The sequence below is a fragment of the Macrotis lagotis genome, chromosome 5 (assembly GCF_037893015.1).
Source record: "Macrotis lagotis isolate mMagLag1 chromosome 5, bilby.v1.9.chrom.fasta, whole genome shotgun sequence".
Lineage (NCBI taxonomy): Eukaryota > Metazoa > Chordata > Mammalia > Peramelemorphia > Peramelidae > Macrotis > Macrotis lagotis.
In genome coordinates, this window is record NC_133662.1 from 170164301 (window position 1) to 170189644 (window position 25344).

Consider the following 25344-nt stretch of genomic DNA (forward strand, 5'->3'; position numbering starts at 1 on the left):
AGAAAAGTAAGTTACCACACAATTAAATGTTCCAAGTCACGAATGAAATTACAAAATAGGTTCTGCCCATTAGATTGCAAAAGATAATAGAAAAAAAAAGGAAAATGACATTTGTCGGAGGGAATGTCGAAAGACAAACACACTAATGCACTAACTATTGGTGAAACTGTGAATCAATCCAGCTATTCTGGACAGAAATTTGAAACTATACAGTTATAGGGGCAATATCCTAAACTCCACTACCCCACTCCCCCCCACCCCCACAATGCAAATTAAGATAGTTTTGTTCTTGCTGTTGGGTTTTTGCCCTTATTTCCTTGAAAGTCAATAAAGCTGTCCCTAAGATTAAACTAGTTGAAGGAACTAAGATTCTGGCTGCATAAATCCTCTTTAGTAGTTTCTCAGTAACCTCTGGCTATATTGGCAAGGTAGAACTTAGCATAAATAAGTACATTAAAAAACCATCCTGCATGGAGTTAGAATCCTTCAGACTTGCTGAATATCCTAAGACAAATACAAGTTACCACTCCCTACCCTATTTTTCCAATTCTGTTTGTCTAAAAGTGGCAGAGTGTAGGAGTAGTAGACTCAAGAGATTTCATCTATCCAAGTTAAGTGATGAAGTAATAGAATATCCTTGTTTAATATCTTTTTTATGCCATGGATAAGTAAACTTCTTTTTTTTGGTTAACCATTTGAATGACCTATTAGGATCTCATTTTGTTTCAACTCTGAATCTGAACTGGCATGAGTCAGACTAACCCCAACATATATTCAAAAAGATGCAAACTCTTTGACTTGACTAAATAATCTTACTATCAGGAAATGTGTACACATGCACACACATACACACACACACATATACAAACACCCCTTCCCCCCAAAGAGATTATATAAAAAGGGAAAAGAGTCATAAGAACAAACATTTTAGTATCACTTTTGGTTGTCAAAATGATCTGGAAATAGGTAGATTCTCATAAATTGGGAAGTGGCTCTTCCAAAGAGTTTTGCTGTTTTTTTTTAAAGAGTTGCTTTTTATTATAGATTCAAATGACTATTTGATAGAACTTCAGGCAAGATAATAATATTGAAACTTCCAAGTACTGAGGTGGGGAAACATGGAGAGACAATCTCTGACAGAAATAGTTTCCATATACAGGCTAGCCTAGGGCTCAGCTCTCCTAAATTGTCCCTATTTTTCTACAGGGTCTTTTTTCTCTTCTGAATCCATCTCCGCCCCATCCCACATTTCCTGTCCCATTTCATGCTCCACCAAGAATACTCACATAAACCTGAACTGCTGTGAGAAACCTTGGGAGTCAGAAAAATCTGCCTTTATTAATAAAGTTTTACCCCCTTGTTGTGGCTAATTTATACATGGCGCAGTAATAGAAACATACAAATTACACATTTGATAAGAGTAAGAAAAATATACAACTATATTTAAACACTTAAATTAACACAATAAGACTTTTTCCTTCTAATAAAATATCATACATTCATTTAAACACAATTTATATCCTAACACTTTTATGACTTTTCCCCAAAACAATACCAGATGCTACTTGAAAATTATTGACCATGACAATTTCCAAGGTATCTCTGAATAGCGAAATTTTGATAAAGGGTTATTTCCTAGAATGGAGACACTAACAGTTCAAAATGCAAACTGCTGAGTCACTCGTAAGCCCCAAAACTGGTTTCTTTATTTTTCTGAAAGACGCTTTGGTTACCAGCAAATCAGTCTTGAAAGTTTTTTTTCTCCATTTAAAGCCAGTATGTGCTAACATGACCAAAAACTGCACAAATAATCACTGAAGGATGATGTGTTTCTTGCATGTATAATAAACCATATCTAATGGGTGCTTGTATGCTCCAGAATTAAATGACCTACAATGAAATTTCCACCAAAAGGGGAATGACCAAGTGTAACAAATTCCCCAGCATTATTCTCTGCTTTCAAAGAAAACAAAAAACATTTCCCAGACTTGAAGTTTCCAAGTCAAAGTTACAATATCTTTCAACTGTAGGACACAGCTTTTTTCCACAAAACAAAACAAAAACATGACTTTTCCCCACTGGCTCTTTCAAACCATGAAGCTAAGTTCCACATCCAAAATAACAAACCACAAGATCTCCCATCATGATAATCACAAAAATAAGTACAAGTGGTGCCTCACACCAACACAGTCCCCTTCTCTGTTCCTGTTTCAAAATATTAAGCTGACTTTCAGTTCAGAATTGTCTCCAACTGCTCATCAAAATCTTCTTGCTTGAAGTTGATATTCTTCTGAATTTTGTTTTCTTCTCTTTTGCCCAATACCATTACACCTACCAAAGCATTCCAGTCCAATTACTCCAAAACTTGCTTTCAAAATAAAATAACATTAAAAAACCAAAATAAAATAAACAAGAAGGTCACTACATAATACTGTAGGTCGAAGTACAAAGAGGTCAGCTGAGGAACAAAGGCACTTAGTAACAGAAGATGGTGATAGAATCCAGGAGAAAGGCAAATTTCAGTGAGTCAACAATTTAAGCCTAGTGATCCAGCTGACCAGTAGTGATGGTTCCGTAGAAGATTTTTTGGATGCTGAAACAGAGTTCTTTTTGCTCCCTTCCTCCTGAAAGGGAATGGTGGCACTGTTGTGAAGATCTGAATTGATGTAACACCTGCTGCCTCGTATGTAGTCTGCACCCCGGACTAGATGTCTGTCAGTCATAGGTCGGGAAAAACGGTGCCGTGAGGAGGAGTTTTCTTCAATGATTGGGGGTATCCTCTCATTACTGAAATACCTGCATAGGGCATCTTCACCTGTTTTAATATAGTTAGAAAAATTCAGATGATTTTTCAAACTCACAACTCAAAACCTACCTCAAAATTCCTATAGGTAATCACTTGTGTATAAGGTCTTCTGATATTTTTTCAATTATTTCACTCTTTTTATTTTTCAATATTCCAACTTTTATGTTGTAATAACTGTAAGATCCTTGAGGTCTTAGTTCTTTTACCAGCATCTAGCACATTTTAGGCATTCAATAATTACCTACTGATTTTATCTGGATTTTTCAATGTGAAAAATTTGCAAAATGGTGAGAGGAAACATTAATGAGATCTAGGTTCTTTCCACTCCTTTTTGGTACATATTATACTCCAAATATATATATATATATATATATATATATATATATATATATATATATTTACCATATTGGCAAGAAATCCTTAAAATTGCTGATTAAGACTGGTAAATTTTGTGTCATATCAAGTTAAATATAAACTATATGACAAAATGAAATTAAATTTAACAAACTTATTTTTAACATTTATATGTGTACTTGGATTTTCTCATATTTCTTTTTAGTTTTTTCTTCTCTGATATGGATATGGATAAATTTTGGAGGGGGGAATAGTGAGACCTATATTCAGACAGTTATGATAAATTAGAATTTTGCCTGTATATTATCTTCATATTTCAGATCATCTTATTTTATCTGTATGCCATTTCTGAATTTTAGAGGAAAATGACTAATGATTGTAATCATTAAGAGTTAAAGAAAGTTAGGGATTAATTCCAATATCATACAAAAAAGACCGTGGATATATACACAAAAAAAAATCAGCTATGTCACACTATGAAACAAAAAGACAAATCAGGGTAAGTGGAGACAAAATTGTAGTACATTAACACAACAGGTTTTGCTAACAAATTTACACTATTTTCAAGAAATTCATTCAAATGTTGGTGGAATAGCAATCAACCACATATTTATCCCATAACTCCAGTCCAATGGATCATAGATCTGAGCTAGTAAGGACCTCAGAAGCTTTAAAGTTCAATATCCTTATTTTATAGTAGAAGAAACTCAGGCCCTGGGACATTAAGTGATTTGCTTAAAAATACACAGATTATAAAAGTGGAAGAGGTGGAAGATTACATAGCTTTCACCTTAGGACTGTGTTTTCTCTCCCATCTTCATGGAAAGAACATTAACTCTGAGATTGTAAGGGAGTATAAAGAGGAAATCTATAGATCCATTTCTAAACCTTCCTCTGACTTTAGGATCTCACAGATAGGTCCACATCTGGATAAAGAGGCTAGGATTAAAGTGCTTCCATCCTTTAGGGAAATTCTAAAGCCAGTCTGAAATTGGAAAGGGCAAATGGCATAGAGACAAATTCTACCAATCAGTCAACTATTTCTATATAAAACTATATGGTAGAACTATATGGTTCCACATCAGATGGTGACACCAGGATATTTCAAGGCTTCTCATCATTTGGAGGGTACAGAACTCTATGGTTTTACATCAGCTGATGACACCAAGATATTTCAAGGCTTCTCATCATTTGGAGGGTACAGAACTCTATGGTTTTACATCAGCTGATGACACCAAGATATTTCAAGGCTTCTCATCATTTGGAGAGTGCCAAAATGTGAATTAAAAACTCAGGATTGAGTTTTTGGCAGAACTGGAGAATAGAACCTAATTCTCCTTACTCACTTTCCAGTAATCTCTGTTCCATGTTTAAATGAACACTCCTATTGGCCAATCCCCTCAAATAAAGGTTACTGAAAACTCCTTGAGTTTGTTTGAAAATAAAATATGGCTTGCCTTTTCTTCCATGTCCTCGGGGTCTAGCATATGGGTCCACAATTCCCATCCAGCTCCCATCTGCAGGCATCGACAAGGGCCGGGGCTTCCCTATATAGGCAAGAGAAGAAAGAAGACAAGTCATGCATATTTACACGTAACAGAAATTTTCCGGAACACCAAGCAGTCATTCCACTCATAATGCCACAAGAATTTAAGCAGTAGCAATAACACTTGAGGAATATGGAAAGTATGCCAAAGCATTCTGTTTATAAGGCAAGCAATTAGACAAGGGGCATAAAGAACAACAGGCTACAAAGTCTGCAGAACATAGTGACCCAAAACTTTAAAAGGCATGCACCAAAAGCTAAAAGTGCAATCTGATCTCATCCAGCTGGGCTTTGATACCCATCAAGAGTAATGACAGAACAAGGTTTCACTTTAGAGAGATGAATACATGGTTTCATACTTAGATTTTCATTGAAGTTTACATTTTCCTCAGATTACCCTCAGAAGGTGCCAAATTCAACCAGCATTTCCAAATAAGGAAGGGGGAGGGGAAGAGGAATAAGTAAAAGAACAAAAATAAGAAAACATCCATAAACTCACCATAAGACTGTGTTTTCTCTCTCATCTTTGTGGGCAGGACATTAGCCTCCACTGAATAACCAGGCAACTGATCTGAATCAGCAATAGTAAATCTTCGCCTTCTACTTTCCTGGTCTAAGAAGGAATTGGGGGACTCGGAACCCTTTGACCCAGGCAGTGGCTGTTTACATTTACTGAGGCCACCATAAACAAAACTCCCCTTCTCGTCTCTGAAAATACATATTCAACAATCAGTAATTCGAAAAAGTCCCTTAACACAGCATTAAAATGAAATAATCATTATATTTTGTGTTACTTTCAAAAGGAATTGCAACAAATATTTAGTTACTGTTCACCTGAGGAGGAAAGCCCTGAATTTAGAATCTGAAGACCTGGATCTGTATCCTGACTCCACCACTTACTATTTTTGACTTTAAATAAGTCTCAATCTCTTTGGATTTTTGGTTTCTTTATCTGTAAACTGTCTAAAACTTCTAAAAGTCCTCCCATCTCTAAATTCAGTTAGGAAGACTCAAGGGGTTTGAGGTGTTTTCACTTAAGTTTGCCCTTACATATTTGGATGATTCAATCTGTTTCCTAGGAGCTCATAAGCTCCTTAAAAGGAGCAAATGCATCAGGTTGGACTTTGTATCATGAGGGCCTGGACTATAATAGACACTTAAAATAAATGCTTATTGAAATGAAGAAAAAAAAATCATTTCATACCAACATTGCTTTGAAAATAAACACAACCCCTCTAAGATCTCTTATCATAAATCCCTTTTAAAGAAATGCAAAATCAGTATTTTTTGTACATTTCAAAATTATACAAATAGATAGCTCTAAAAAGTTCGCAGTGATAACCTAAACTACAGAGTCTCTGCTTGATCTGCTGAAAAAGTTACCAAATAACTACAAAAATCACATCAGGCCAGAAGTTAAGAATGTAATCTTTTGAAATACTTCTCCCATGCCAAGAGAATGATTCCTGCCAAGATCCAAGGTGGGGAAGGGAAAATATTCTACATGATGTATGTGTATGTATATATGTGTATATACATACTATTTCTGAATGTTAGTACAGACTGATAAATGCTATATCACCTAAACTGTCTTATAAAAGTCTAAATAATTCTGTAGCTAGGTTTGAATTAAGTGATTCCTATTAACAAAGCCTATTATATATGCAAAAAAATTGAAACAAATAATTGATCAGTCTGAACCACTTAACTCTCATATTCATTATTAACCTACTTGAGTGTTCTTTGCACCAGAAATGCCCTCTTTTTCTTCGCTCCTATGAATCCATGTCCCTCACCTCTTTTAAAGTATAACCTGGAACTCATCTATCTGAGAAGCCTTCTATGAACAATCCCAACTAACTTTATTCCTCCCTTCAAGTCTATGCCCCCTTCTGAAGCTGGCGGTCATGTTGCTGAAAAGAGTTCCCTTGGTTGAATTTGGATGGCTTCTCCAAATAGCCTGAAAATTCCAATTTCTCCAACTTCTTCCTCTATTATCAGCAGACCTCTCCCCACACTTCCCACATCTTCCCACATCCACCACTAAGTAGGGATGATGGTTATTGAAAGCCATGTAATTCCTAACAATGGAGATGATTATGTGGACAAACCACACTAATATGACATTTTAAATAAATGGCAGATTGGAGATTGTTTTTCTAAGCTATTCTATGCCCTTGCTGTATTTCTATGATATACAGAGAATGCAGAGGCACCCTCTAATTCTCACCATTTCTCTTCTCTAAATAGTTCATAAAAATCTAAAAGGAAAGTTAGGATGGGAGCTCTTTCTTTTCTATGATTAGGCAGATAACACTACAAGGAGCGTATTTTCTCCTTGAAATATCAAACTTTTAAAAAGTACAGAGTGTCACTGTTGACCTAAAATTAACACTATCTTTTTAAAGTATGAACTGTACTCTACATTTTTCTGGTCATTTAGGAATAATTATTTTAAATGAATTTTATCAAAGATGAAGAAGTGAATATATCTAATTATGCCCTGATTTTATACCTTATCTAATATCTGCAAACTTCAAAATATGTTTGGTCAAGCCCAAACTAATTACCAATTTGAAGTTTTTTCAATTAAACATGAGAGAGGAGGGAAATTAAGAAACTTATGAATAATTACCTTTCTCCAGCTAAGAATTTCAATTATTTATGCTGAAAACACCTTCAAAATTCAATCTTACCAAAGTACATACATTTTGTGCCATTTGGTGTCATTAAAAATCCACAGTGAAAAGGAGCTTCAAATATCCAAAACATGACTATTTTCTTACCGGGGAGAGTAGGGGACAGCTGGTGGTGGAGGGATATAAAGATCCAGGATGGCTGATTTGTCTTTCTTCAGTGAGGTGTCCATGGTACTTTCTGGAGACTGAGTGGTAGTAGGTGGAGGAGAGGTCTGAAATAAAAGCATTCCAATGAAGCAACTGATGTAAGAAGAGTACTGGGTCCCTTAGCAATCATCTCTACTCCCTTCTATCCTCAAATCTGCTCTATTCACCATTTTTCCCACATTCTCAAAGGGCATAGCATCAGTGGTATGTTTTCCTACAAAAACCAATAACTCAACTGTATGGGCATGCTAGAGCATTTTACAAAGACATGACTTTCTTTAAAGGGCATTCTTTTTTTTTTTTTTTTTGCACAAGGCAATGGGTTTAAGTGGCTTGCCCAAGGCCACACAGCTAGGTAATTATTAAGTGTCTGAGACTGGATTTGAACCCAGGTACTCCTGACTCCAAGGCCAGTGCTAGGTGACTGCCCCTAAAGGGCATTCTTATACCAAGACTCCCTCTATAGTTCAACAAACACATAACTAGGGTTTTTAGTCTCAGAATTTAAAAGATTTTTCAGGATAATCTAGACCCAGACCAACTCATACATAAACAAGAACTTCAACATCTTCACCAAATTTTGTTGAAAAACTTCCAGAAAGGGGATCACTACTTCCCAATGTAGGTCATTCCACTTATGGATGTCTCCAGGTGACTGAAAGATTTTCCTGACCTCATGCTTCAATATATTTCTTTTTTCAATGTCTACTTCATTGTTCCCAGTTAGCACAAATCCAGTTCTGAGGGGCAGTCCTTCAATCAAAGTTTTCTCTTTTCCTTGCTAAGGATTTCTAAGGTCCTTCTATCATTAAATGACATAGTTTTCCTTCTCTGAATGCTCTCTAAGCTCAACAGTGTCTAACCTAAAATATTGAACTTTGGTATATTTTATTTTGAAATTAGTATGAGCTCAAAGAACACTTTTAAAAATCCCATTAAATTCAATGAAATCAGCACCCTTACCTATTTGGAATTCAATAGCACCTTTTTGTGAATGAGAATAAAAAGAGCTGGGTAGTTGAAGGCAGTGACAAATAAAATTAACAAATATTTAAGTGTTTATAATGTGTGAGACATTCTGCTAGACAAGGTCCCATAGTCTAGTGGAGTTAACAAGACAAATATGTGAAAGGTTGATTTAAGATCAACTAATTTAAACTGATGAAAGATTTAAATTTAAATAAAAATTTTCACAATAAATTTCAAATTAATTACACAGACAACTGCCATAAGATTTCCCAGAGAGAGAGAGAAGGTGGTAAGGAGGAAGAACTGAAGTAATAAGGATAAACTTTTTGATGGAGCAGAATTTAAGTTGGGTCCTAAAGGATGCATAATAAATGTTTAATAGACAGAAAAGAGAGGATGTATAGTTATAGAATCCCATCTTCTAAGGGGTCAAAAGTATTTACTGATAAAATTAGCTAACTTCAGTTCTCCTTTTTTCAAGGATGAAACACAGACATAGAAAATAACATTTTCCTACCCACTCACCCCCCCCAAAAAAAACTATTAGACCACAGAGGGTTACACCTAAATATTTGTTCATTCTTGACAAACTTGATGTCTACAATTGTTTCATAACTACTGAATATCTCCTGGATTGTTGAAACCCTGAGTTAATTGAGAGTTATCTCGTTACCATGCCTAAGAAAATTGCTCCAGGGTTGAGAACTAAGTAGTATAAATTAGAGGGTTATCGTAGAACAACTCCCCCCTCAATAAAAATTCCCTTAACTGTCTGACTCACTGGAAAGGCAAAAGTCTCAAAATAATTACCTGTGACATTGCATTAATCAAGAAGACTTGTTTTTGTTTCTACATTTAACTTCAGAAGAAAACTATTAGATCTTTGAAAGTCAAAAGTGGAATTCCATGGTTTTAAGGTAAAGTTGGAACACAAACATAATGGGAAAGCATTTTATTTTTAAACCAGGTCCATACTTTCATGAACATAGGGCATTCTGGAGCAGAATTCATTCTATCAATACAAAAATCAGCAAAAGTACTAAGGTTAGTCCTCTATCCACTATGGCACGTTGGCTCCCATGGGAAGCAAAAGACAATTAAATGTGATACAGAGGATAAGTTTTAGAATCATAAGGACAGGTAAATCAGGAAATTTACTGGGCAAAGATCAAAACATCAATAACACGTTTCTAAACTCCTCAGTCAAGAAAGGAAAACATTCTTGATTAAACTAAAGGCTCTGGATGAGAAAAACAAGTAGCAATTTGTACGTCCCTTTTGAGACACTGTTTCAGTCCTACACGGAATAGGAGTTTGGCAGTGCATTCAATAGGGTATTGTACTTGAAGTCTGGAAGATCTAGATCTAAATCCTGCCCAGACCCTTACTACCAATATGATCCCAAACAAGCTGCTGTAGCCTCTCTGGTTTAGTTTTCTCATCTGTAAAATGGGAACGATAAAAGGTTTTCTTGTGATGACCAATTTAGACAGCTTATATAAAAGTGCTTTGCAAACCTTGAAGTACTTCTACATAACTGTTAGTTATTATTATTATTGACCTGGATGTTATATGAAAGAAACTCCGAATGGGTGGAATCTGAATCAAAATCCTGGCTCTGCCTCATACTCTCTGTGTGAGTTCAGGTAATTTATTAAATCTCTCAAGACCTGAATTGCCTTTTCCATGAAATGAGAAGATTAGACTATATGACCCCTAACATTTTCAGTTCTATGAAGTTCTCTTTAATTTTTTTAAATAACAAATTTATTTATTCTCGTTATGCATTCCCCTCTTTCCACCTTGATGATGAAAGTCTGTATTTTTAAGCGCAGAGCATAAGAATTCAGAGAAGGGAAACAATGTTGTAGTCAAAATTCTATTAACTAGAAAGGGTCATTATGTTATAGTACACTCTGTTCTAAACACCTCCCATCCCAATCTCAATTTTAAAAAATGTACAATCAGAAAATACTAATGAATGAAAAATACTAATGAATCTTCAAATAAAACATTAGCTAACATTACCAAAAATGAAAAATAAGTTTTAGAATAGTATCCAGATAAATCTGCCCTTCATATTATTTCAACCCCCCCCCCCCAGGATTGGGAGGTTTAGGAGGTGGGAAACAGAACTGTAGTGAAAAAAAAAGCTCAAAATGTTATGTTAAAATATAACAGAATAAGTTAATATTCATACAGTGTAGAAAATCATTAAGAAAAAGTGAAAAGTAAAATGAACATTGGAGAACCTAGGAAGACATCCTAAAAGCATCTTGGAACCTCCAAGATTAAAAGAATCCATTGCCCATTTACATTGTTCACAAGCTGTAGACTAGCTCTTGGTACCTGAACAAGAGGTGGCTTCCATCGTAGGTTTTTCAATGGAGCAGGGGTAAAGTTGAAAGAACCTGTGGGGCGTTTCTTGAGGAGGAGTACAACTCCTGTAGGATTCTCTCGCAACTTCCGCACCAGATTTTTTAGTTGCCATCCCACCTTTAAAAGGGAAGTGGGAAAGGAGAGGGAAAGACATTTTCAAAGACAATCAAATCACTATTTGAAGGCAAAATCTGCAATAGATAGCTAGATGATGGATAGATAGATACACACATATATGTCTAATTACAAGATGTTGAAGCAATAATTCAAGAAAAACATGAAAATTCTCAATGCTTGTGTGTGTGTGTGTGTGTGTGTGTGTGTGTGTGTGTGTGTATACACACACACATATATGTGGGCATTTTAAAGACCATTTAATAATTTACTGACTTACTGACTTGAGAGTTAGCAAGTCTAACCACTAAGATAAGGAGGGACCTTAAGAAAGTTGAAAATGTCTCCGTTATAACTCCTAACATCTCAAAATCTGGTGCCTTGGGGTTTCAAAGCACAGAGAAAAGTGAAACAATTAAAATGTCTAATATTGTCCCAGAATAATTGCTTGAAACAACCAATTTTCTTTATAAGTTGACAAGTCACAAATATAAAAGACTACAAGAAGAATATGCCCAAAAGCAGCTTCAAAAACTTAAGAAGAATCTAGAACATCTGCTTTTAATACAACTTGTGTCTGACAAATCACTCCTTTAAGGGGAAGTCAACAACAGAGGCAACAGTGAGGAAATTGCCTTAGATCCAATTAAGATTCTAAGGGGACATACCTAGATGCTCAAAACAAAACAACATTAAGAGAGTTGCTAAGACTTACCACAGTCTGTTTATTAACTTGAATCACCTCATCACCAGCATGAATCCTCTGAGATCTATCAGCAGGAGACTGGATAAGAACAAACAAGATGATTTATCTAGCTATATTCAGAATATAAGTGTGTGATATATACACATTGGTATTCATGTATGTTTGTGAAAAAAAACAGTAACTATCAGTTAATTACAAGCTAAATTTGCAGGAAAAATAATTACAGCCAACTAGCTAGATAACTACAGATATATATATATATATATATATATATATATATATATTTTATATATATATATATCTGCTTTTATCTATGTAGATCATATGTGTTTGTATATAGAGATATCTGGACAGTTAGATGGCACAGCGGGTAGAGCGTCTACCCTGAAATCAGGAGGACCTGAGTTCAAACCTGATCTCAGACATTTACAAATTCTGAGGACTTGGACAAGTCTTCACCCTAAGTGCCTCACTCCTGGGTTATTTCCAATTGTCCTAATTCATGTGTGGCCCACTGGACCCAAATAGTTCTGGAGGAGAAAGTGAGGCTGATGACTCAGCACAGCCCCTCCTTACTCGAATCCAATTCAAGGGCTTGTCATGGCATCACCTCCATGGTGTCATGGTCTTGGAGAATAAAGGACAAACATCATCAATCATCATAAAGATAACTTTATACACACACAGACACACACACAGAAATAGTCACACAAATACACAATCTATTCAATCCAATGACCACATTATTTTGGGATAGTTGAAGATCTGTGATTTCATTTGTATAGCATATTCCCAGTGTGAAATTTATTATGTGGGGCAGTAGACTTTCAGTAACTTACCCAGTATCATGGAGCAAGTATATGTCAAAAATATAGCAAAGCTAGCACACAGATCTCCCTGCCTTGTCTCTCTCTCTGCCACTCATTTTAAAAACTATCATCTTTACTACTGCTTTCCTATAAATTTTTACTAGTCTTGCTTAAAGACATTATATGAAAATGCTTTGTTCCAGATGAATTTCAAAGGCTAAAGACTACATCATATAGTAGTTAATATCTAGATGTTGTTCAATTGTTCCAGTAGTATCTGACTCTTCAAGATACCATTTTGGGATTTTCTTGACAAAGATATTGGAGTGGTTTGTCATTTCCTTCTTCAGTTAATTTTACAAATGAGAGAAACAGAGAACAAGAGAGGTAAGTGACTTATTTTGCATATATTTTGTATATTCTTAGATGAGCACATGTTCCTTCTTTGATAGAATGCAAATTTCTTGAGAGCAAGGACTGTTTTGCATTTGTCTTTTTTATCTCCATTGACTAGCACAAAGGCACTTTTAATAATTGCTTATTTATGGATTAATTTCCCAAACACATGCTTCCCCCTCTCACCCAACAGGTGTGGCACTCAACAAGAAGTAAGTGAATGATATTAAAGAGTAGAAATGTTCCCTGATGCACTGAGGTCCAATGTTAAGGTATGCGTGACTGTCATAGCTATTTTTGAAAACATTCACCTCAATACCATAACAACCAGTCATGGCATACCTGAAAGACTAGTAATACATGCAAGGGTACAATGATGCCAGCCAATGATGAACCTCCTACAAAGTGCATTACTCAATAGGACATAAACCCTCAGAAAGCCTCTTTTCTCCAGAGGCATTCTTTTGAAATCTATCTTCTTATTTAGCAGTCAATCTTTACTCTCCTGTTTTTCACCATCTTTAGATCTTAGATTTCCAAGACTGGTCAGCCAAATCTGAAATGTTTCAAGCAAATCTACCAGTCTATTGTTTGTTTGTTTTTTGAATATACAAAAGGCACAGAGCTTTGGATGCAGAAAAGATATGATTGATTGGATATGATAGATGAGGACACTGGGGGTCATATAGAATTAGTGACTTGCTCAGAATCATAAAGTAAGTTGAGGCAGAATTTGAACTCTGACCTTCTTGACTCCGAGTCCAGTTCTTAATCCATTATGCTGTATTAACTCTCTTATGAGTCTGAAAGCCGTTTCAGGGTATTGGGATTTTTCCACTTGAAAATTCATTCAGACTCAAAGAAAGCTTTGTTTAGAATCTCACATTTCATCCTTTAAACCACACACATACACACAATAAAAAGATGACTCTGGGCCTCTCAATTGTAAGGTTATAATGTTCCACATGTTTATCAAAGATTGAAATTGCTGCCAAGTCAATTTGATAGAGATCTGGGACTAAATAGGTTTATTCAAGTAATCCAATATAATCAGTTACTGAACTGATAGATGAAACATTCCAACTCTGTGAAAAACAGACCATAGGAATTCTCTTTCTTCTCACCAGACCAAGACCGACTGAAAGTCTATGTGATTCCTCACTCTATTTACTAGGTGATATGGAGGACTAAACAACAGGAGCAAATTTCTGTCATCCAGAAGATGCACCAATTTCTAGAGACCATTTCATCACCTTTGCACAAAGTACAACCAATAGTGACAGGAGATGGGATTTGCACAGGGATGGCTAAGATAAAACCAAGATATAAAAATCAATGAATCTTAGGTTTGTATTCATCTGAGAAGAGGGAAGATTAATGAAAAAAACACTATTTTATACATCTTCCATAAGTTGTGTTCACTAGGTTCTAGATAAGAATCTTAGATCATATTTCTATTTTGCTGTTAAAGAGATGTGTTCAAATCAAATCTTAATCAAAGATAACAATATAGTGAAATTCACCTTTAATAACTTCAAAGATCTATATGAATTAAAACAAAATAAAATAAGCAGAACACAAAGGGGAAAAAATAAACTCAAGAACTTCAATGATGAAATGGAAAGAACAACAACAAAAAAAGAAACTCAATAACATGTAATTATAATAATCAAATGCAGCCCCAAAGGAAAAAGAAAATTGTACTGTTTCTTTTCCTTGCAGAGGTAGGATACGATAGGTATGGATATTGCATAAATTATTAGATGCAGTTAACGTGTTGGTGATACCTCCTATATGTCATCTCACTCTTTTCAGGTGAGCTTCTTGAAAACAAGCACTATCTTGCTTGTAAACAGAACTTCTTAGCCCAATGTTTTCGAGGGTATTTAATGAATACCTTTTAATTCATTCATTCACTGTTTAGTTTTCTTGAACTGTTTTTCCCCTCCTCATATTTCTTTGATACAACTGAGGCATATATTTGGAAATAATAAGGATGATAAGATAATCGCTTTTTAAGATTTTAAAAATGCCTACCTGGAGGCAGTTATTATTAGTAGTATTATCTCCCACTTTACAGATTGAGAAACTGAGGCAGACAGTGGCTAAATGACTTGCCACAAAGTTACAGTCTAAAGTCAAATTTGAATTCATGACTTCCTGAATCAAGGCCTAGCGCTCTATTCACTATGCTATCTATCTTCAACATGAAACAAATTATATAAAGATTGCAAAAATAATTGGAAAGATTCACCCTAAGGCTTACAAAGCACTTTCCTCACAATAATCCTTTCTATAACCAGGAAGTAAAAGAATTAAAAAATTTAAAACTGAAAAAACCCTTAGAGAAGATGTGCCCCAACTTTCTCATTATACAGAGGAGGAAACTGAGGCAGGCCCAGAGACACTGAGTAATTTGCCTAGATCTCACAAGTAGTTAATGGGAAAATCAGGTTTAAATCATTTAAATAGTGAACACAGTGCTCTTTCCATTTGGTTAGGTCTCCTCTTACTATTACAAAAGAAGTTTTTCAGATCCAAAGACTGTAGTTTGCCTAACAGGTATGGAGCAGCCCAGGCTCAAACTCACCAAATTACTTAAATTTAATTTTTAATTTAATTTAAATTTAGATTTAGCCCAAATCTGGGTGACAGGGGCTTTAAGAAGAAATTTTCAAATTAAGGCACAGATTTCATATAAATTACTAACTAGGTCAGTAGCTTGTAGAGACTTTCATGATTTGCACAAACTCTTTGTCAATGAGAAGGATCAAACTATAAGAATACTTTTTGCACAAAACAAAATTCCAAAAAACTCCTTTAGAATCTGATGAACACTACATTCACTTTTTTAAAAAATTTCTTTTATGTATTTCTTTCCCTTAATCCTAATTCCTCATATCAAAAATGACTAATCTGTAAACATGTTTAATACAAAGGTGTATGTATAGTATTTACCTGAATGTTTGTTGCTGAGGGGTAAGGGGTGTGAAGGAAGGATAGAAGGAAATTATATAACCTAAAAATATACATATGCATATGGATGAATGTTGAAAAACTTATATAACATGTATTTGGAAAAAATTAAAATCAATTTAAAAAAAAGAATACTCTTTGCTTGTTGAATTTTGCTATATCTGTCCAATTCTGACTTTTTTTTTCAGGAAGGTTCTAGACTATCAAGAAATATTGCAGAAGTATATGCAGTTGAGACAAAATATAACAACCTCTACAATACTGGTATAATGGAATGAGCACTGAATTAGCCAAGTGGGAAACCTTGATTCAAGTTCTAACTTAGTCATGAATTAGTTGTATGATCCTGATCAAATCAATGAAGGGCCCTTGTTCTGTTTTCTTAGTTATAAAGTGAGGACATTAGATTAAGTAACTTTAAGCTCTCTTATGCCTCTTGAAATTCTAATTCTGAAATTCAAAACATTCAAGGTACTTAAAAAACCCCACATCTAACAGAATTTCCAGGATGAAAAAATTAACAACATAAAAAAATTCTCAGGAAGCAAATAATCATGCTCTGTTCTGCTTTTAGTCATTTTTCAGTTCTGTCCAATTATTCAGGACTACATTTGGGGTTTTCTTGGCAAAGATAATGGCAAACCATTCCAATGGTCCTTTCTCCAGTTCATTTTACAGATGAGGATTGAGGTAAACAAAATTTAGTGACTTGCCCTGGGTCACATGGCTAGTCATTATCTGAGGCCAGATTTTAAGATTCTAGGTTCTATCTATTGAATCACCAAACTGTCCAAAGTTGCTTCTATGTAGATTAAAAATTATTTTAGAGTAAAAGGAGTTTTTTTTCAAGATCCTCTAGCCTGCCATTATTATTTACTCCATTTCCAGACTTCTCTGTCTTCCTCATAGGCACCACTGTCTTCCTATTCCCAGACTGGTAATATCAATATCCTCCATTTCTTACTCCACTTCTCCCAATTTAGCCAACCAACTGCTTAATACTATTGATTGAGTCTACCTCCATAACATTTCAATCAGCCTTTCTACCCAGGTGGTCATTAACCTAGTCCGAGCCCTTATCAGCTTTTATCTGTATGATTGCAATCCCATAATTGGGCTCTCTGCCTCAAGTCTCTTACTTCTCCATTCCATCACACATGCCAAAATAATATTCTAAATCACAACTCTGACCATGTGCAAGGATACTTTTATGTGTCCTTATGACCTCTAGGATCAAATGCAATTTCCTGTTTTTATACTTAAAGTTCTTCACAACCTAACTTCAATCTACCTTTCTACTTCCCATATAGTGCTCCAAATTCTAAATAAAATTTTAAGTTATTAAAACTTAGAATAGCACTAAGATTTTGGAGTTATCCTGTACATTCTCTCCTCCCATTCCATTTATACAACAATAGAAGCCATCTTCCTGTTCCCTAAATAAAACACTCCATCTCTAACCTTTGCACATGCTGTCCCCTTGCCTGGAATGTACTTGCTCTTATTTCTTCCTTTACAGGCAGCTGGCAATGCAGTGGATAGAGAGATAGGCTTGGAGTTGGGAAAAAAAATGAATTCAAATCTGTGACCCTGGGCAAGTCATTTAACATCTATTTCAGTTTTCTCAAATGGAACACTAATAATAGGATAATAAGTGCAAGATTCATTGTGAAGATCATAATATTCATTCATAATTCATAATGTGAAGATAATATTCATAAATAATAATCATTAAATAGTCATTAAAAAGCACTTATCATAATGGTTGGTATAATATAAATGTTTATTCTCTCTCTTCCCATTCACCTTGGAATTTCTAGCTTCCTCCAAAGTTTGCCTCATATGCCCCTTCCTACACAAGGCCTTTCCAACTTGATAAAGTTAATGGTGTTGCACTTCTATACTATCTGTATTTCTTCTTCATTCTTTTTTTAAATACAAACTTGATAAACATCAATGTGAACATTTCCAAATAAAAATAGGGAAGAGGATCGCATGTGAAACAATGAATCTATTATGTGAAAGTTTTTTTTTTTTTTAACCATATACTAAATTTTAACTCAGTAGCATCAGTACTTTGTCTGTTTTCCTGTCTGAATAGCCTTTGGAACTCTCTGCTTTGTATTTTTGAGGTATTTCATTGATTTTTTTCCTTTTTTTTTTGCATCACTATCAGTTGGTATATACTACTATATGTTCATGTTGTTTCCCTTCAATAGCACATACATTCCTTGAGGGCAGGAACTGCTTCATTTTTTAATTTTCTATTTCTAGTGCTTAGTACAATGCCTGAAAAAAAAAAGTAGATTCTCAAAGGAGAGAATGGAATAGTGAAATGGCTACATGAGACCAATGGCTTTCTTTTCCCCATGTTCTTTCTGGCTGCCATTACCATTCACTTCTATTATGATCTACTTGGGTCAACTGATTCTTCCCTTGGTCCTTTGGCTAGCAAAGCTGCTTCCAGTTACAAGAAGCTTGTGTTCAGATCCTAGTTCTGAAACCTACTCAGGCATGAGCATAGGCAAATCACTTTAACTTCTTTGAAATTTCCTCATCTGAAAAATGGAGATAACACCCCATAGTAGCTATCTCACAGAGTTGTGAAACTAAAGCACTAAAAAGTCAACATTATTATTCACAGTCATCATCAGCTCAATCACAAAGTCTTTTCCCCTGCCCCTTCTTCTCCCTGACCTCTTCTCCCTAGATTTCTATGATCTTCCCTTCCATTGTGTAATCTAGAATATACATTCTCTTATTAAACCTTCTTCCAGTGACAATATTTCTTGAAAAATGTCTTCTCCTTTGGTTTCCGTAACACCAATCTCTCCCTCCTATCTTCAGTTTCCTTTGCTCTATCATGTCCCATATCTTGTTCCCCTGTCAGTGATGCTTTATCACTATCACAAGATTCCAATCCAGAACTTAATCTATACAAATGCTCTCATTTAGTCATCTCATTAGCTCCACTGATTATCATCTCTATGTAAATGACTCAAATCTGGATATCCAGCTCCAATATTTCTCCCACAGTCTGATATTGAATCACTAAGTGACTGTTGGGCAGCTCCAGATACTTGGGTGCCCTATAAATATCTCAAACTCAACATGACCATATTAGAACTCATCGTCTTCGTCTCCCATCCCAAATCTAGACTTTCTCCAAATTTCCCTATTTATTCATTCGTTCATTCATTTAATGTTGAGGACATCAGCATCCTTCCAGTCACTCAAGTACCTAACTTTGGAATCATCCTGGACTCCTCCTTCCCTTGCCCCTCCCAAACCTAATCAGTTGTGGTGCTTCATAAAATCTCTCACATCTTATTTTTCTCTCCTGTTTCACAGCCTAGTTTAGAAATTTAGCACTCATTGACAAATAATCCTAAGGCTAATAGTCTTCTACATTATCTCCCCATCTCCCATTTCTCCCTCTCCTATTCATTGATAGATATCACCTATCAAAATAATCTTTCTCACAGATGTGAACATGAGTTTTCTAGGGCCTCAAGTAGGAAATATCAATATCTGGAATATTTTAGATTCCCTACAATATGACTCCAAACTACTTTTCCAACTTTATTTCACACCAAAAAGGACCACTAGCTATCCCTTGGCCTTTACAAGCCTTCCTATATCTAAGAAATTGTGAAGCACCTCCCAGTCCATAGCTAGAATATCTTCTTTCCTCCTCATTGCTACTTTTCAGATTCCTTGTGTTCCTTCAGGCTCCAGGTTCTATTGCTTTTTGGGGAAAGTAGGGAGGGAAGTGATGATAGGAAGAGTATGAAGTCTTTTCAGATTGCCCCCAAGCTAGTCCTCAAATATTGCTGGGATCCTCTTTCCAACCTCTCCTTTATCCCAATCATTCAACTCTTTGTATTATAGCTATCTGTGTAATCTCATTTGATTCAGCAACACAAAAGCCTTGTAAAGGCAAGAATTATTTTATATCTCCATAACTTGGTACAAGTGTCTGGCATAGAGCAATTAATTAATATATGCTGAATTTAAATAATGAATACCATCATAAAATCCAATTCTGTAAATGGAAAGTATTTTCAAGTTCAGTTAGTAGATCCAGTACAGCAATCTACTAACATGGAGACAGGGTTTTAAGCAAAAATTCTTGTACTACAAATATGCTCATTAATCCCTGTTCAAGGATCAAGGATAATAACACTTAGATTTTTTTAACATGACCAATAAAGAATTTGTTTTGCATGATTATGCATACTTTGTTAGAAGAGTTTTGTTTTGAGTGAGGGAGAGAAAGTAGGAAGGAGAAAGATAAGAAGAATAAATGCTCCATTTTAAAAAATATAATGAAATAAAATAAACATGAAAGACTTTTCACATTTCTTTTAAAAATACTTCTGAAACTTAATTGACATGCACTTACATTTTCTGTGGTCCCAGTAATCACGTGCAGTCCATCATACGTTGATTTGATGTACATGCCCTAGGGTAATCCATAAACAAATAAATTAACCAACTCTAAGTTCCAATACTATGTTGGACTTAACCTTAGAAAATATTTTAATACAGTTCATTTAGAACAACAGCTATATTTAGGACCAGTAAAACAAATGTGAAAGCCGCTGGCTCCAGCCAAAGAAACCTGAGGAAGAACAGAAACCTCAAACATATGGAAAGACTAAGGAAACAACCAGAAAGCAATCTTCTCTTTGATTTACTAGGAATGCAAGATTGTCACATCCCTGGAGACTTATCAGATGAATACCCAGAGCCAGTTCTTCTAAGAAAGGCAGGCCATGGATAATTCAAGGATCCAATGAACAATCTTTGTTCTTTCCTAATTCTTTGCCTAGAAACAAAAACAACTGTGTTCTCTCTTACCGTTGATATTTAGGATCCAGAGGCTATTTTTAAAACAAATAAATTTTGAGCTCAACTGTGCTTATTTTTTAAAGGATATTAAATTTGGTCTCAGCATTGTGTGGGCTACCTTTTTCAGTCATATTATTAATGCACACTAGGAAATAACAGTAAGGCCAAAGGTATGTCTCAGAAGACTTTCAGTGAGGGAAGCTGCAATATGGATCCCCCAGAAACAACCAACCCCACTGGCACCTCATGGGCTCTGTGAAGTGTCTCATTATACTGGGAAAAGAAAACTTTCCCCAAGTTCCACTGCACTAAATGGGCAAACATATCCAGAGTAAAAAAAGATCAACAGACAAATGAAAGTGAGGAATTCAATAGTATCTAAGAAACATCCTACTGTTTGACATATAGCATACTTCAACTGAACCAGATATTTATCCAGAGGACAAATTTTATCATGTTTCCTTTATTATTTCAGTTTTGTTACTAAATGAATGTGAAAAGATTTGGTACTCTCCTAAAAGTATAATAACTGAGAATGGAAGGCTATGTATTAAATTTAAGAAACAACATCTCTGGATCTCCAGAAGACAGGAAGAAGATTCTATCTGTAATTATAATTGAGGGGTTTTTGGCATAATAGAGAAATCTACTCTGTAGAGGTTAGAGAAGCTAGATGGCACAGTAGATAAAATGCTGGACCTAGAGACAGCAAGACTTATCAGAAAGACTGAGTTAAAAATCCAGTCTCACACTGGTTGTGTGATCCTGGACAAGTCATTTAACCCTATTTGCCTCAGTTTACCCATCAGTAAAATAAATTAGAGAAGGAATTAGCAAAATCATTTTTGTATCTACCAAAAAAAACTCCAAATGGGGTGACAAATTATTGAGCACAACCAACAACTGAACAAAAAACAAATCTATATCAAGAGGGGAAATGCATCACTAGAAGATCCTTCTGATGATAAAATCACTCATCAAATTTAAAAACAAAACCAAATCTCTCCTATAGCTGTGACAGCCAAACTTCACAAGGAAATATGGAACAAGTCATTATAGTGGACCTATAAATAAAACCAGTTTTAAGGAATGCATGAATTAACCCAGATCTAATCAATGCAGAATTAGAGGCTTCTGATAAGAAACCAAAAGGCATCAAGTTATTTATTTTTCCTTGCCTGAGGTTAACAACAAATGAAGAACCTTTTCACTACTAAGATACCTAACTTAGACTCAAAGCTACCTTCTTTCTCTTTACTCCAGGTTTAAGTAAATTCAAGTCATTTCACACAAGTTAATCTCCTCTTTCTAACAGCATGGAAAGCTTAAGGAAGGCTTTTAATGGGTTTTCTTTTCCATTCCTTAGAGTTCTAGGCTAATTCATATACAGCACCAGACAAGTGCTGTGGAGACCACCATCATCAAGAAGAATATAACATAATAGATACTCCTCTTTGAAAAGGATTATTCAGATATCCTTTTGAGGTCTACCATGTCCTTTGGAGAGTTCAGACAATACACCAATCTGACTAGAAAAACAAACGGTTTTGGAAGCCATAGCACTAGATTCTTGTCTATCCTTTTAAAAGCAGGTTTAATTCCACAGAAAATCTTCAATTCCCCCTCAGCCCTCACCTCACCCTTTTCCAGTCCAACCTGTACTGAATCATCTTCAGACAACAATTTCAATCATCTTGTCACTCACCTGCTAAGGAACCTATAAGAATTCTTTAGATTACCTATCACATCCAGCACTAAATGTATATATATGTCCCTAAAGACCTCCTTCCCCATGATTTTTTTTTTACAAAGTTCATTTAAACTAATTTTTTCCTATCAATCACTTTCACTATATATATGAAAGTACATATGTAGACTTGGGGTTTTGTGCCTTTTGCATATATATATTTCTCTTCACATGTGGCAACTCCAGTGCCTTCGAAACCTGATTTGCAAAAAACATCTCTTTCAGGGCAGCTAAGTGACACAGTAGATAGAGAACTGGCCCTGGAGTCAGGAATACCTGAGTTCAAATCTGATCTCAGACATTTAATAATTGTCTAGCTGTGTGTGACCTTGGGCAAGCCACTTAACCCCACTGCCTTAAATAAAAAACAAAAATAAATAAATTTAAAAAAAAAACCACCTCTTTCTAGGGAGCCTCCTCCCTCATTGAATTCACCCAATTCTAGCTGACTGTCCTACTGACCACTTTTTGCTCTGAATCACTGTAGCCCTAATGTCCTTAAAGAAGATGGCATTCATTTCTACTTGCTCTGAAAGTAATTAGTTGTTGCCTTGTCTCCCTTAAAAACTAAGACTCCATTGCCTTATCAACTGCCAGTTGGGTCCTCAAACATTTAACTAATTATAGACCCTGTCCTCTAGTAGGGAAATGGAAGATTTTATTTTTTTTAACAGTCTATAAGAACTAATAACAATAAGGAATCTTTCTTAAGTTTGCTCCAGGCTGAACCTTTTCTTCCGCACCCTTCTCCCATGCTAAGTCAATCAAAAACTTCTTGGGGATTCCTAGGCACTAATCAACAGAGAACTTCCCCCCCTTTTTTCCCTGCCTATAGAGTTCATCTTTTTTATGTAAAGTATTCCCATCAGAATGAGGGACATTGCTCTAAATTTCCTTCCAACACAAATGAAAAAGAAAGCACTTCTGTCCTTGAGGTAACAATTTCACTCAAGTTTCAGTTTTTCATTTCACATTTGAACTGATGCAAAATGAACCACAATATAGTTCAAGTTCACAGACGTGTGCGCGTGCGCGTGCAAAAAAGTAATGGGGAGTGAGTATAATATGGGTTCATTTAGAAAACTGTGGTTAAGTTAAACAATTATTAACATAAAAATTTTTATCTGCCAAAAAGATGACATTTTACTTAAAAACAACACTGGAACACTTACCAGACCTTCTCCAGGTTTAACGTTGGGTAAATGAACTTCCTCCAGACATGCACACTGGCTCATGACTGGATCAGCAGTTGATCTGATAGTCTTATCACAAATGCTATTTAAGACTCTGGACTAAAATTACAGGAGAAAGAAATAAGTCAAGAATGGTTAAATTAAAAAAATTAATTTCTAAAGTCAACTTATAAATAAACATATGACCCAATTATAATCTTCTAGCTGACATTCATTTAGGTAATGATGCCTGGAAAGTGTATTACTGTGTTTTACTCCTTGAAAAAAAAATTGCTTCATATCTCAATAATGTGCCTGGCGGGGGAAGGGGGAGCTAGGGTGAGAATGATTTATCTACCAGTTTATAGATGAAGTCTCTTTATTAACCTATATTTGTTGCCATTAAAGGGCATGGCTATGTGGTAAAGCCCTTTCTTCTACTGAGGTCAAGCTGAATAACTCATCAATAGTAATTCTTCTGGGTAGAGGCTTTCTATTCTCCAAGCACTATCCATTGGGAATGACCAAACACAGTAAAATTGGGGGGACTTTCTTGATGTCCTCCTCCCCATGTCATCCTTATCAAATGTTTATAATTTCTACTTTATTAGTACATTTAACTCCCTAAAAGTTACCACCAAATGGACTCCTCATATAAGTCATAGATTAGGGGTTTTTTTTTTCGATTAAATAAGTTTCAACTTGTTAATATTATTCTTAGGTTTGGACTTTTTATTCATTCATGTGAAAAAACTCCCAGTTAGGAAACTTTTTTCAATGATGCAGACCAGCAATCATAGTCTCCATAATTTGTCTGCAGACACAGAAAGGGTTAAGTGACTTGTACATGGTCACAGCCCAAAATAATTAGAGGTAGGACTTAATTTCAGGCCCTTCTCCCGCCAAGGCCAGCCCTCCAGCCATAGCATCAGGCAGCTTCTCATCACATCGTTAACATAACACTCACATTACTAAACACATACTTTGCAGAATTTAAAGGACTGATGAATGAAAGCACTTCCAAAGATTAATTTTTCTTTTAAGAAGGGGAAGAGGGAAAACTCTAAGAGGTAACACTTTAACAATTCTTCCAATATGTTTAGCCTCCCTATTTATGGAAAATATATTTATAGCAATTGCCCTGCTAAATTCCTCATCAGCAAAAAGGAAGGCCTTATCAAAGAACCTTGCCTGGTTTATGTCAAAAGGAGGAAGTGATGATGAATAGTTACTAAATGATCCAAAAAAAAATTTTTTATGGTACTTTCCCCCTTGCTCATAAGATATCTGCCAACATATTTTTTTTTCCCAAATCTTAAAAAGAATGCATTACATCAAGTTCATTAAATCAGTGTTCCATTGCCATTAACAAGATCCTACTCAGAATAACTATCTGGGTGGACAGTCATAAAATAGTAAAAATGCTGTTTGTTAGTGTTTAGAATCTCAGATGAGTTGTATTGACTGTAATTTGAGAGTTATCTTGTTGTTGTTGCTATTGTTATTTTTATTAAATCCCCTTTATACTTCTTTTCAATCCTAACGGAAGTCCTAAGCCCTAACTTCAATTAATGTGACCCTTACCTATCAAATGAAGGGAAGGGAACAAGAAGAAAATAACCACACTGAGCAAAGTGCTTGTTCACAAATTTTATCTCATTTGATTCTCA

At 35.2% G+C, this 25344-nt stretch overlaps 1 protein-coding gene across 1 annotated transcript in view; it reads right to left on the minus strand.

Annotated features, from left to right (window-relative positions):
* Positions 1 to 286: 286 nt before the first annotated feature.
* The window catches only part of CNKSR3 (CNKSR family member 3), a 102273-nt gene continuing 77215 nt past the window's right edge, over positions 287 to 25344 (minus strand). The window contains exons 6-13 of the mRNA XM_074187866.1: positions 23675 to 23794; positions 20307 to 20366; positions 11730 to 11798; positions 10871 to 11017; positions 7493 to 7617; positions 5206 to 5414; positions 4618 to 4707; positions 287 to 2815 (exon numbers count right to left, since the gene is read on the minus strand). Of these exons, the coding sequence (XP_074043967.1) occupies positions 2520 to 2815; positions 4618 to 4707; positions 5206 to 5414; positions 7493 to 7617; positions 10871 to 11017; positions 11730 to 11798; positions 20307 to 20366; positions 23675 to 23794 (1116 nt within the window). The 3' untranslated portion in view covers positions 287 to 2519. The remainder of the gene's footprint in view (positions 2816 to 4617; positions 4708 to 5205; positions 5415 to 7492; positions 7618 to 10870; positions 11018 to 11729; positions 11799 to 20306; positions 20367 to 23674; positions 23795 to 25344) is intronic.